The 13,828-nt window shown below is 40.1% G+C and overlaps 2 protein-coding genes across 2 annotated transcripts; one reads left to right on the top strand and one right to left on the bottom strand.

Moving 5' to 3' along the window:
* Window positions 1-560: 560 nt before the first annotated feature.
* Window positions 561-11,711, top strand: LOC141003886 (protein mono-ADP-ribosyltransferase PARP14-like). Its single transcript, XM_073475360.1, has 15 exons — window positions 561-769; window positions 2,444-2,577; window positions 2,729-4,867; window positions 4,966-5,202; window positions 5,296-5,520; window positions 6,025-6,091; window positions 6,607-6,759; window positions 6,904-6,963; window positions 7,141-7,317; window positions 7,972-8,110; window positions 8,237-8,292; window positions 8,722-9,429; window positions 9,537-9,670; window positions 9,779-9,956; window positions 10,611-11,711. The coding sequence occupies exons 1-15, from the start codon at window positions 595-597 to the stop codon at window positions 10,889-10,891; spliced, it is 4,863 nt and encodes a 1,620-aa protein (XP_073331461.1). The 5' UTR covers window positions 561-594; the 3' UTR covers window positions 10,892-11,711.
* Window positions 11,712-11,847: 136 nt separating this feature from the next.
* LOC141004094 (complement C1q-like protein 2) lies at window positions 11,848-13,139 on the bottom strand. The gene is made up of 3 exons (XM_073475591.1): window positions 12,761-13,139; window positions 12,296-12,424; window positions 11,848-12,131 (listed from the first exon to the last, which is right to left on the bottom strand). Exons 1-3 carry the CDS (start codon window positions 13,137-13,139, stop codon window positions 11,848-11,850), a joined length of 792 nt encoding a protein of 263 aa, XP_073331692.1.
* Window positions 13,140-13,828: the final 689 nt, after the last annotated feature.

The raw sequence follows: 13,828 nt of genomic DNA, 5'->3' as shown, positions 1-13,828 counted from the left end.
TTGTAAACCTGTTCTGCTCTGTTCAGTTGCTTATTTGCATAAATGAAGGCTACCCTCAGCGCTGATAAAGAGGCCCTGGCTCGCTGCCATTTTGCTTTGAGGAAGTAAGAAGTCTTCCTTTTTTCTTTTTTAAAAAAAAAAAAAAAACTTTATTGAAAAACAATCAAATATACAAAAACATCAGACATGTACTTCATATAATGGATCAGAAAAATAAGAAAGAAGGAAGAAATAAAAGGTAAAAAAAAAAAAAAAACATTCCTCTTTGTTTAATTTTATTGTTATTTTTTTTATTTTTTTATTTTTTTACAGTCAATTTCTGCCACATTTTTGATATATTCTTTAAATTCGCACAGGAAACCTACAGAGTTAAGTGGGAAAAGTTGGTAAATTGACTGTTGTGTATGTGAAATTTACAGTAAGAGGTCTTCCTGGAAGTCACGGTGCTCTGTGACGTCTCCCATCAATTCCGGAGGAGGGTGCACCAGAGCCTGCAGCCTGCACAGCGCACAGCACTGCTGCTCCAACCGGTTCCAGCACCGCTCAGCTGACTCCTCGCTCGCACATTTGATCATTGAGTCAAGTTTGTGTGCTATGGGGGAAACTTACCAGTATCCCGTTTTCTTCGAGTGTCCCGGTTTGAACGAAGAGCAAAAGAAAAGGATAGAAAACTTCTTCCACATCCGCCGAAAGTCGGGAGGAGGAGACTGCGGCTCGGTGACACACATACATGATCAAGTTTTCAGCATTGCTTTCAAAGATCGAGAGGGTATGACGCTTGGTTTTACATGTGTATCTGTTGAACTGGATCCTTGACTTGTTGATTTCTTGAAAACATATACGGTAAAATGTCTTGTTAAAGTTTGCCTGGACAGAAAAAAAGAAAAGGTTGATTTCATTCGATTATTTCTCTTTTTCTTTTATGAATTAGACACATTTTATTGCACACCCACGTCTAAAATACTCCACTGTCGATGTTTTTTTTGTGTTTTTGTATACTAAGCCAATCTATCGAGGCCTGTATCTAAATTTAGAAACATACAATTCTAGTTTCACTTTCATAAAGATCAGATTACGTCACAAAGAGTCCTGTGTGAGTCTTTGGACTCTTCGTGATGATGCAACATTGTATTTATATAATAGGTTGTTAAATAACATGTAGTTCTGTACAGTACATGACTGCTGGAGTGACAGAAGCACATGTCAAAGCGACATGATAACAGTCTGTGAACTCCATAATAAAAAGCCATTCACTGCACTCACAAAAATTCAGGGTGTGGCAGTTATGACAATTGTTGTCATGTTTCTTTAGCTGAAATTAAATCTGCGCACTGGTTGAAAACATGTATGGATTATGACAAGATAAATCCCTGAGCACACATGTGAAAGACCCCCAGACCTCCTAAAGACAAGACTGTCTGTAATTCTTTTGCATCTCTGATTTTGTTTTGGTCATTTTTGGAGAGGTTTTCAATCTATTTCTAGTTTTGCGTTTTCTTGTGCTCATTTTCTGACCCTTTGTGGTCCCTTTGCGTATATATGCGGTCATTTTGTTACTCTTTGTAGTTTTTTTAATTATTGTATTATGTCTCTTTTGTTTTGTTTACATTTCCCCTTTCCGCCAGTTAAAAACTTTAAATGACATAACCTTGATAAATATATAAATAATAAAAAATAGATAGAAAAAAAGGTGATATCATGAAATAAAAATAAAAATTATAAAATAAAAAGGACCAATGATCGGATAAAAAATCGAAATAATCTGATAAAAAATCGAAATAATCAGATAAAAAATCGAAATAATCTGATAAAAAATCGAAATAATCAGATAAAAAATCGAAATAATCAGATAAAAAATCGAAATAATCAGATAAAAAGTCAGAATTATCAAATAAAATGTAAAAATTATCAAAAAAAATCAAAATGATCAGATTAAAAATCTAAATTATGGAATAAAAGGTAGCAATTAGGCAATAAAAGTCAGAATTATGAGAGATTTTATGTCTTTAACTGGAGGAAACTGGCTTCCATACATTTTGCATGTCTTTTTAGTTTTGCATCACTTTTAGTGAAATTTACAGGTAAAGCAGAACTCTCAGGTGTCAAAAACTAGCATACAAATTTAGTATTTAGTTGACATTGGATATGAGAGAGGTTGTCTGACGGGAAGCCTCCAGGAGATCCACGCTAACACTAACACAAACACAAACACAGATATAATTCTAATTACCACATAATATACAGTTGCATATGTTTTCAGGAACACAATAAGGGAAGAATACAGGATTGAACATTTTACACACTTTTTCACTTTCTTCATTTCATTTATATGAACACAGAGGCAGGGACAGAGGGTGAAGGGTGGAGGGGCAAAAAACCTGGGGAAAGAAACAAACTAGTGCTGATAAAGATGAGACCTAAGATGTCCCCGTTTTTGTTTCAGCTCAGCAAAGAGTCCTGCAGAAATCTAAACATGTGTTGGAGGTTGCAGGTGGTCCTCTGGTGCTGACTGTGAGAGGCAGCCCGGGACCTACAAGCCAGTCAGTTAGCCCAAAACTGGACTCAGCTTCATTACAGGTCAGTGTGGAAAGTCTTCTTGAATAGTGTCTCCTCTTTCTTTACATGCTGTTAGCTGACTCTGCTCACCACCGGGTCTGCACCACTCTTTAAAACTGTTCTGATGTACTGAAAATCAAAATTGATATAATCTATATCTTTCCATTGACAGAGACAGCAGTCCATTCCTGCCTCAACAGCTCCACCAGGTGGTGAAGAGTATGAACTACAACTTGATCCCTACCTCCTTCGTTATCTAAAGGAATGTCCGAAGGCGGAGAAAGAACTAGTGAAAGAACTCACCTTGGTGTCCTGCTCTGCCCATCTTTACCCAGAGGAGGGACGGGTTTTAGTCAGGACTTTAGCCCAACCAGGTTCTGTAGATGAAGGTCGAAACCGGAAAGCCAAAGTAGATCAACTCTTTGATGGCTACCTGTGCCACTATGAGTTGGACCCTCACAAAATCAAAGCTTTGCTTCAGTCCTGCAGCTCTCCTCAGAACACAGACGAGGTGAAGGTGTACAGCGAGCTTGGCATGGCTGTTGTAGTTGGGGAGCGTTCTCAGGTGAAGGCCAGGGCTAGAGATTTAGAGGATACGCATGTTAAACGAGGGTCACGTTTAAGTGAGAAGAAAACCAGGATCCGTCGACTTGGCGAAGCCAAACTCCGTCTGCTCTGGAAAGAGATTGAGCACAGTTTGGGACGAGATTTTCCAGGGGTGAAGGTCACACAGGGAGATGCAGGTCAGATAGTTTTGGAAGGTTCTGTGGAGGAGATCTTGAAGGCTGGAGAGTTGATCTCCGGTCTGGAGAATCTGGTTTTAGAAAGGAAAGTTTCTGACATGAGTCCACATTTTATGGTCTTCCTAAGAAAAGCTTATGGAGGTCCAGGGGTGCTAGGTGACTTTTTAGGGGGTGATGACAAGGTGGAAGTAGAGTTGCGAGACACAGAGCTACGTTTGTTCACCCTCTTTGATGATAAACTGGATGAAACAGAAAGAAAACTGAAAGAAAAATTTAAGGAAGTCAAGATTGATATTCCTAACTGCTCTGCGGTGCCATCTGAGCTTCAGGAAAAGCTCAAGTCCAAGACAAATGAGATGAACCAAGGGCAATACAGGGCTCAGGTCGTGTTTGGCTCAGACAACATGGCTACCTTACTGGGCCACACGAATGAGGTTGAAGAGCTGAGTGAAGCTGTCACACAGTTTATTTTGGACCAGTGTAGCATAGAAGGCAAAGTCAATCTTCCTTTTCCAGAGTTAGTACAAGCCTTACCAGAATTGTTGCAGCTGCAAAAGTTTGACCATTCAGGGGTTACCTTCCGTGCTTTAACATCTTCCTCTGGGCCCATGGTGGTACTGGAAGGTCCATCCAGCAAAGTGACTGAGGTTAGGAACAAGCTGGGTCCTTTTCTGGACTCCCTTGTTCAGGACAGAGTCACCATTGACCTGCCCGGAGCAGTAAGGTATTTCTTAAATCCATCTGGAAAAGAGAACATTTTGAGAGTTGCTAATTCTCAGAAATGTCTCATACAGTTTCAAGACCAACCTCATGGTGCTCGACAGAATCTGGCATCTGGTGAAGCATTTGCTAAAGGAGGTACAACAGTTGCGAGCTACAGCCTCCGTGATGGCATCCAGGTGCTGGTGTGTCAGGGTGACATCACCAAACAGGATACTGATGCCCTGGTGAACGCTGCCAATGAAGATCTTGACCATGGTGGAGGTGTTGCTGCTGCGCTGAGTAAAGCAGGTGGCCCTCAGGTGCAGAAGGAGAGCCGTGCTCTAGTAAAGCAGACTGGGAAAATACCTACAGGTGAAGTGGTAGTGACCACAGGGGGGAACTTAAACTGCAAGAAACTGCTGCATGCTGTTGGGCCTGTAGGTGGAAAATCAGGTGGCAGAGAGAGGGCTTTACTGGAAAAAACTGTCCAGTCTGCTCTGGATTTAGCAGAAATATTTGAGCTCAAGTCCATAGCTATGCCTTGTATCAGCTCAGGTTTGTTTGGCGTTCCTGTCAACGTGTGCTCAGAGGCTATTGTGACTGCTATTAAGAAGTTTGGTAGTCAGGGAGGGCGAAGTCTGAGCAGAATCATCCTGATTGATAACAGAGGAGAGGTGGTGAGGGCCATGCAGGAGGCATGTGACCGGCTCCTCCAAAGGATAAATACCAGAGACAGTACACCAAGTGATTTGGGCTTCCAGATGGATGCTTCTGCCCAAGATAATACAGCAAGAGGAGCCACTGCTGGAGGTCCTGGAGATGGTGTCCGTCTAGAGATCATTCAGGGAACCATTGAGACCCAGCAGGTGAGAAACTTTGCTGAGATGTTGAAGCTGCATCATTGTGGTGGTCAGAATCACTAAAGAGTAAACTTGGATGACATTTGACTGTTGTATTCTCCCAGGTGGATGGCCTGGTATCTCCTATGGCCGGCCATGATCCTCTTTCTACTCGTGTTGGAAACGCTTTGTCTGGCATAGTTGGACCACAGCTGGCTGTAAAGTTTCACAGTGAAGCAGGAGGAGCTACACTGCCTGGTGACACAGTCCTGGTGGAGGGCTTGCCTGGACTTCGATCTAATGGAGTGTTCTTCCTCAACCTTGTTCCCTGGGATAATGACCGAGATGGAAATGCAGTCCAGGTGAGATGTTCCCGTGTGTTGTGAAACGTTTTGTTTTGCCTACATTCAAAAACTAGGGGCTGCATTAACCTCGGAAGTCCTTGATTCTTCCAGGTCCTGAGACAGAGCATCAGAAAAATTCTGGCTTACTGTGAAAACAGAGGCTTTAGATCAGTTGCTCTCCCTGTACTTGGGACTGGTGCCGTCCTGCGTTTTCCTCACAGTGTGGTATCCAAGGCTCTGCTGGAGGAGGTCCGTGTATTTGAACAGAAACGAGCCAGCAGAACATCTTTCCTGGTCCGTATCGTCATCCACCCCAGTGACAAAGAATCTAGCAAGGTAAATAAAATGCAATATCAGTGCCTGCATCCCTAAAGAGTGTGTCCAATTTCTTAATTTGTAGACCGCCTTTTGTAACCTATTGTGTAAATTATAATATTATACAATGATCGGCTACAACCTTAAAAGAACTAACAGGTGAAGTGAAATTGCCCAGATCCCAGTCAGATTGGGCATCCTTGGGTTGCGCTGAAACAAGTCCGATCCATAGAGGCCCCACTTCTCAAACCACAGGACTCAAAGTATCTGCTGCCAAACCCCAGAGGTCCTGTGTCTGTGCCTTAATGGGGCAAAGAAGAGAACAACGCATGGTTGACCTCCATGGGAACTGTGAATTTGAAGGCGAGGTCAACGCCTGTAGCTGTCTGTTTTGTTCTTTGGGCCAGAGCATTGATTTATTTAGCTTCACAGTGAGATTACAGGTTTTTTGAAAATACTACATCAAAACCACTGACTGCAGAAAGTAAACATAACAATTATTTGGTGTTCACTTTGTTGCTACAGGCCTTCCAGTCTACACAGGACTCTTTGCATCTCAGAGGATTCACGAACGATGCTAATCCAGATCAAGGTTAATTTTAATATCTTCTTTTCAATTTAAGGTTGAACAAGACTTTCATTAATTACTTGTTTCTTCAATCTCTAAGGGTGCTATAATCATTCTACAGCCACAAGGGGGCAGACAAACATCAAAGAGGCTACCAAACAGAACCACTACCATATTATCATTTTTAAAGTTAAGGCTAAAGTGCTAGCAAACCATGACCCAGTCACACACCGAGCAGATAAGGACCACCAACCCTGAAGGAAATAGGGTTAGCTTAACTTGCAGATGTTCAACTGTCTTCCTCAACTATTTGCTAACTTGTTTGTCTGCTGGGTTGGTAGTGTACATAGGTAGAGAATCTGTCATGCAATAAATATTCAGGTGTAAAACCAAAACAAGAAGTTAAATGAGGCTAGAAAGAAATCAGTGTGCTCTGTCAGTTTAATTGTAGTTTTTATTATTGTTTCTTTTTGATTTAATGTAAATGTAAAAAATGTTGAACTATAATTATACTTTCTTTTTTATTTACATGACTTTAGCTTCCTTTTACCGCCATGTCTCGTTAAGTGATGACGAGGTCACAGCCATGCTGGGTGGAGTCAAGCTTCAGATAGTCCATGGAGACATCATTCATGAGAGAACTGATGCCATTATCAATACAACTGACTTCTCCAACGTCAATCATCAATCAGGTATGATTAATTGTTCTCTTAAATGTTTCCATTGATTTTAAATATACACATGCAGAACCACAGCACCTAAGACTTGTGAATTATTTAAAACATTATATTAACCTAGTTTGGATCCTGCAGTAAGTCTGTACGCAACCTCCACAGGTGTGTCCAAAGCTATTCTGACTGCAGCAGGGGCCGCTGTTCAAGTAGAGTTAGCACGAGGTAAGCACGGACTGAAAAACACTGTACACATACTTCTAAGAGGTTTTCGGGCGTGCACATTACTATCATATCTATATATATCTTCCTCAGTTTATACATTATCAACACCCAACTTCACGTACAAAATCCAGCTCTACGTGTTTATACATGTCTTTTTTCTGTTATGTGTTTTGAAAGCGGGAATTCCAGCAGACTACATGTGCACCACAGGACCCGGGATGCTTGCCTGTCGGGAAATCATTCATGCTAGTTTTAAGTGTGACCCTCAGGTGATTCGGAAAAATTGCAAAAAGATACTGAAGCAGTGTGAGAGCAAAGGATACCACTCAGCGGCCTTCCCAGCTATCAATACTGGTTTGTATTGTGTGTATATGGGTGCATGTGTGTGTGTTTATGGGTGCTTATGTGTATGCTTTATGGTCAACACCAATTGTTTTAACTCACCTTAATGTAGTAAAAAAAAATCATGTTTACATCTAGTTAAAGTTAAAGATGAGTTAAAAACCTTGCATGTATATAAATTAGTATACAACAGGTAGTTCCAACCAAGTCATCTGATTGGTCAACTATTACTCCACTATTTCTTTGGGCAACATTATAACTGCCAGAGCTGAATCAAAACTCAACACATATATTTATATATTTATTTTGTTGCTAATTGTTGTACACTCCCAATATTAAACTTGAGAATGAGCTTGAGCATCAGTAGCACCACATTGTTCAAGTAAAGTTCACCCTCCAGTGTAATATTGCTCATTAATAACACATGACAACAAGTAAAACATCTTGTTCATATGGGTCCATAGATCTATAGATATCTTTAGAGATCTAAAGTAGGCCAAGTACATTAATCATAGTAAAGTATTGTATATATACAATACAAATAATGGCATTCGAGGTCAACACAGTGAATAGGAACATAACAAAAGTTCACTGTGGCAATATGAATGGAATCACTGGTGGAATAAACTTGTAATGATTCATTGCCATCGTCTTACATCCCATCAGGTGTGGCTGGTATGGACTCCGTCAAAGCATGTATAGCCATTCTGGATGGCATGACCTCAGCTATTACAGACTTGAAACCAAAGTCTCTCTCGCTCATCCGCATTGTGATCCTGCAACAACCGGTCTTCCAGGCTTTCAGGTCAGTTATAAATCTTACTCAGCAACAGACTATAGAAGGGTTAGTTATCACTTGGCATGTGTAGCACTGTCTGATCAGTCAGGTCAGCTTGTTTTTAACTGTCTGTCCTTTGATATGTTTTTGCAGATCAGAGCTGGAGAACCGCTTTGGACAAACAGCCACTCGCCATCTCAGCATGAGAGGTTTGTACCCATTTATGAGGCTTGAATATTTTGTACTTAGTGGCCAATTATTATCACGTAATACTTACCAGGTTCGATACAAAGTATAGCTGAGACCATATTCACATGCAGCCGTTTTCTTCCAACATCACGTCAAGCTGTTAGACAACAGTTACCGTTAGCATTGGACCACTTCCTAGATAACATCACTGTTTGATAGTGTTACATTACACAATAGGAAATGTGTTAAATTGATTCTAAAATATGGAAGGGAGGAATTGTCAGGCAGTTACAAAAGTCAATAGGCTTCACCCTCATGGAACAATGAAAGTTGATACAAAATTTTATGAGAATACATCCAGTGGTTATTGAGATATTTCAGGTAAGGTGGGAGATAAACAGTTTATTAAACAGTGTTCTTATGACCTTTTTTGCTCTTTTTAAAAAAAGAAAAAGCCAAACAAATACTCACGAAGTGGCAAGAAAAAAATTCAAGGACCTCCACAACTTCAGCACCACAAGGCACAAGCTTCTTCTCCTTCAAGCCACTGCCAGCTGTGATAAATGTGATTGCCTGTAGTCGAGACACCATCAGGACCGTCGGCAGAGATTTGGAGGGGAACTTGCAGAAGCAGCTAGTTGAGAGAGAGGTGGATGTGCATAATTTTTCCAGGCTTGGAGCTATGGAGCTGGAGGCAGTGCAGGCAAAAGTCAGAGTGTTAGAAATTAGTCTGGAATACAAGAGACGTCAAAGCCCTGATGGTGTGAGTGGTAACAGAGCAGGGAACACAGCTAGAGATCGGTCAGCGTCAGGAGTAGACGTCTATGTGCTGAAAGGCCTGAAAGAAGACGTCCTGAGCGTCATCGAGCTTGTGAATAGAGCAGTCCAACAAGCACTTTGCGAAGACCTCCAATGCAAAGAAGAAGCAATGTTGGCTCTCAATGTCCAGTGGTTGATTCAGAAAGTTAATGGAGTCTGGCAGGAGCTGAGCCTGCATGACAACTTCTTGCTGGAGGAGGCTCACGTGAAGAAACAAGTGTCCGTAGATATGAGGGCACCAGACGGCATGATGGTGAAAGTAAACCTGATGGCAGAAGAAGCCACAGATTGGCTCACCGGCATGAAGTACAAAGTAAAGAGGAGCGAGACAGAAACAAGTATGTTTTCACTTACTTCCACTTTCCTTCAGATTTTGCAACATCCTCTTTTTTAATCATTAAGAATGTTCAAACCATAACATTAACTTATGTAACTTCTTCTTTAGCCTTAGAGTTTCCAACACATTGGGACCCTATGCATGAGGAAGTCTTTAAGAAGGTCCAACTGCAACCTAACTCAGCAGAGTACCAACGTGTAGCTCAGGGTTTCCTCAAAACGGCTAAATACAACATTCTCAAAGTGAGTATGGTCACACAAAAACACACATTTCTTATAGTCTCATTGTAGGTTTTTAATGCTTGAAAATCTACAGTACAGATTGAGTAACTGGTTGTTTTCTGATCTCAGATTGAGCGTGTGCAGAACCTCTACCTGTGGCACGCATATTCTGTGTGTAGGCAGCGTATACTCACCAAGAACGGTCCTGCAGACCTGGGAGAGAAGTCTCTATACCACGGCACGTCAGCAGAGTCATGCAACCTTATTGAGAGGGACAGATTTGACAGGAGCTACGCAGGAGCACATGGTAAAGAATATTGTTGTTAGCTTGGCTCAAAAGTAACAATATATGCCTACTATATCTTGTTTGTTTTATCGGTACAAAAAACTAGATGTGGTTATTCACTTCAGTTTCAGACCAAGCTAAGCTAACCGGCTGCTAGCTGTAGCTTCATGAGAGTGGTGTTTTATTTTCTCATCTACTTGTTGACAAGAAAGTAAACGGTAGAGGATTAGGGTCAGAAATATGTGTTTACAGTCAGAATTCTGAGGAAAAGGCTGAGTTCTGAGTTTAAAGGTGTTATTTGTAAGAAAAGTTGATTTTTGATTCTTATTCCCAACTCGTCAAATAGTAATGCTCTGGGATTGTAGGACTGGTCATCCCAAAGTGCCAGTTTTTGACGAGTTGGGAATGAGAGTCAAAATCAACTTTTCTTACAAATGGCACATTTAAAGTCATAATTTTGAGAAAGCCTGAATTCTGAGAAAAGCCTGAATTCTGAGAAAAGTCAGAAATCTGAGAAAAAAGTCAGTAGTGTGATCAAAAGTCAGAACTCTGGCTCTAACAGTAGCCCTAATCCTCCTCCAAAAAAGTGACACGCTAACAAAATGTTGATGTCTTTGAAATGTTCCTTTAAGTTGACAGTTAAGTTGTCTCTTTCCTTGTATGTCTCTATCACAGCTGCTGCGTATGGGAAGGGAGTTTACTTCGCAGTCAACGCACATTATTCAGCAGGTGGATATTCCCCAGCAGACGCATTGGGCCTGAAGCGGCTGTATGTTGCTCGTGTCCTGACCGGCCGTTACACAGTCGGTAATTCTGCCATGAAAAGCCCCCCTCCTCGAGGCTCAGACCCCACCGACTGCTTCGACAGTGTGGTGAACAACCAGCAGCAGCCCTCCATGTTTGTGATCTTCCACGATGACCAGGCCTACCCAGAATACCTCATCACCTTCAGCTGAGGAGGAAAGTCTTTGCTCTGTACTGTACACCTGATATCTTAGAATGTGACTAAAATGTCTACTTTCAGCTAATGATTTAAAAGATTTGAGCTGTGTTAATTTCTTAGTATGATCACAAAAACAAGATTTTTACAAAGCATGTAATGAATTTTGATATTCATCTCCTGTAATGAACATCACTGTATTGAAGGACAAAACTGTACCATAGAAACACTCCTTGAAATTAGTATCTTTTCTAGAAATCTATTTATTTCTGATCTATACTGTATACTGTAAGTGTAACAATTAAAACCTGAAATTATATTTGATACTGCAATACAGTGAAATATTAAGTTAACAGGATTTTAACTCCTATTAAGCGGGCATAACTTTACATTTGTGAAGATTTTTCTTTTAGGGTTATTTCTAATTTATTTTATATATTTCTTTTATTGTATTTTATTGATTGTTTAATAGACTGTAATGCATAGAATTATATCTTTTATTTACAAAAGAGGATTTTGATGTTTGATGTCAAGCATGAAAGCTTCAGAGCAAGATTGAGTGAAGTTAAATGAAGATTTTTTGGACAGTGGAGTCTAAAGTTAAGATATTTTGGACGTTATTAAAGGATTTTTTTTTTGGAGTGGTGAAAGAATGTGGAGCAGAATGTGGGGTGTCTGTGATTTAGTAACAGTGCCGTTAATTTATGTTTCTTTGACTAGAAAAAAAAACGTGGCACAAGAGTCAATGTCATCGCATTACAATTGATACAGCTTTATTGATCATTTTGATTGCACCTTTCTTAACAATGGAAATAAAGTGATGATTTGGAAAATAAGATGATGATTTCTGAATTATACACATATCAACATGATATATCTACCATTTAAAAACAAACAATGTTGAAACAGAACAATATTAACAAAAAACATTTCATTTTTCTTAAAGTTATTACAGCTGCAGAAAGTCACACTTCATACAGGGAAGAGCAAGAATCCACTGAATGAGGAGTACTTATTTCCATTATCACTGATCCTCATATTATTCCAAAGACGGACATTAACTTTGTCTCCAACTTGTAGTTGCAACACAGCGCTGTTAGATCCAGATGAAGGGTGATTGTTATTTAAATCATACCATGACACTACCCTGTCTCCATTTTTGTACAAACTTCCACCACAACTTCCAGGATTTAGTGCCCAGCAGAATGAAGTGAAGGTGAAATAATAGACTCCTTGCACTGGTGCTGTAAAATAACCTGCATCAAACAATAACAATAAATCAGTTACCAGGCAGTACTTAATTAAAAAAAAAAAAAAAAAAGATTGTAAGGAGGATACTGCAGCAGAAAAAGAGGGATGAGTAAAGAAAGTTTAAAACAGTTCTAAAACTACTTTCAAGAGGTTGTACTAAAATACTGACCTGTGTGTGTGTTGTAATGCCCTCCAATGTTGGACAGAACATGTCTGTACACCAGAGAGTAAAGGACATCTGCAGGACCAATGGTGCCATCTACTGGTAATGCAGCAGAAAATGCAACCCGAGGTCGTCCTGAGAGATAAAAACATGAATACCTGAATATTGTTTCCTCTTAAAAAATGACAAATCTTTTAAAACTTTAGAAACGAGGTACTTTGTAGATTGCATGCTGCATCAGTGCCAGGGTAGTACATATTGAAATAAATTCATTTTTTTTTATCAGCAATCAGATAAAAAAACAAAAAACAAAAGTGGTGTGAATGGTGAAAACTGTAGCCACAGTCCACCAGTGGCCTGCTATGTAGTCGGTCTTCTTGGTTAATATGTGACAGTGTTGGGTAAAGGCAAGGTTTACATGTCTAACTTTGACTCTGCATAACCATGGTTAAGTATAATATATTTAATTACCTTTATCCTCTGCACTAAGTTCAGTCACCGTGCTGTTAAGTGCAGACAGCTTCTTCTCACTGGCCTCTAGCTTCTTGTTTGTTTCCTCCAGGGCTCTCACAGTAGCTGCAAGCCTTTCTTCCAGAGCCCCAAGCTGCTTCAGCACTGTGTAGATGGGTGGTTCACATCTGGGCTGGGTTCCTGTTGAGTTAGTTGTCAAAACGGCTGGTGTTTCAAGCCCTTGGTTTAAATTATGGATAGCATCATTTTCTACCGACGTATCTGCCACATCCTCATTTGTCAGCTCAGTAACCTGGGTCTGAGTGCCCTTCTCTCCAGCCAGGCATTCAGATAGACCAGCAAGCAAACACACAACCATCAGCACTGAGATGTTCTCCATTCTTCTGCTCGGAAGGAATCTGTTACTGTTAGATTTGGCTAATCTGTGGAAATGACTGTTGACTGACAGTGAGGAGGTATGTATTTATAAGAAAGTCCTGGTTAATAATTGTTTGTCAAGGTTTTCAAGGTTGCAGGAGGCAAACAAAAACAGGCAAAAACATCAGATGATCTGCTGAACTGTTCCCTGTTTCCTTATTGCCTCTCGGCAGTTGTTTCTTGCTCAGGATTTGTTATTGATTTACTACTTAAGCATTAGTCAAGAAGACCAAAGCAAGTCAAGGTGCACGTGTGTGTACGTGTGGGCGATTCTAACTTTATGCTTTTGATGTGCCCTCCAAAACATGGGTCATGGGTTGAACATTTTATTCCCGTTTTCCAGTGATAACAACCTTCTCAAGAAGTTATTTATGAAATTATTATAGAAACACAAATGTTATTTACCTGAGATAACAAGATCATTTTCACGAGATCTTCAGAAAACCAGCTTCGTTATCCCGACATAACAAGATAAATTAATCCCTTATCACAAGAAAACAAAAGGAATTGATACTGCTTTATTGATGATTTCTCGAGGCAGCGCACTTTTCTTAATGGAAATAAAGTGATGATTTGAAAATGAGATGAAGATTTCTGAAATATACACATTTCAACATGATATAACTACCATTTAAAAACAAAAATAAGAAA

Source organism: Pagrus major, chromosome 10 (genome assembly GCF_040436345.1).
Source record: "Pagrus major chromosome 10, Pma_NU_1.0".
NCBI lineage: Eukaryota > Metazoa > Chordata > Actinopteri > Spariformes > Sparidae > Pagrus > Pagrus major.
The sequence above is the reverse complement of the archived record's forward strand: the minus strand, read 5'-3'. Positions and strand labels throughout refer to the sequence as shown.

What these genes read in the sequence shown, in the direction of transcription:
- LOC141003886 (XM_073475360.1), top strand. Translation starts at nt 595, where the DNA reads ATGGGGGAAACTTACCAGTATCCCGTTTTCTTCGAGTGTCCCGGTTTG. An exon ending in TCGCCATCTCAGCATGAGAG is followed by an intron (nt 8,293 to 8,721) that starts GTTTGTACCCAT and finishes TTTTAAAAAAAG; the next exon opens with AAAAAGCCAAACAAATACTC. An exon ending in GAGCTACGCAGGAGCACATG is followed by an intron (nt 9,957 to 10,610) that starts GTAAAGAATATT and finishes TCTCTATCACAG; the next exon opens with CTGCTGCGTATGGGAAGGGA.
- LOC141004094 (XM_073475591.1), bottom strand. Translation starts at nt 13,139, where the DNA reads ATGGAGAACATCTCAGTGCTGATGGTTGTGTGTTTGCTTGCTGGTCTA. An exon ending in ACTTAGTGCAGAGGATAAAG is followed by an intron (nt 12,425 to 12,760) that starts GTAATTAAATAT and finishes TTTATCTCTCAG; the next exon opens with GACGACCTCGGGTTGCATTT. An exon ending in GCATTACAACACACACACAG is followed by an intron (nt 12,132 to 12,295) that starts GTCAGTATTTTA and finishes TGTTTGATGCAG; the next exon opens with GTTATTTTACAGCACCAGTG.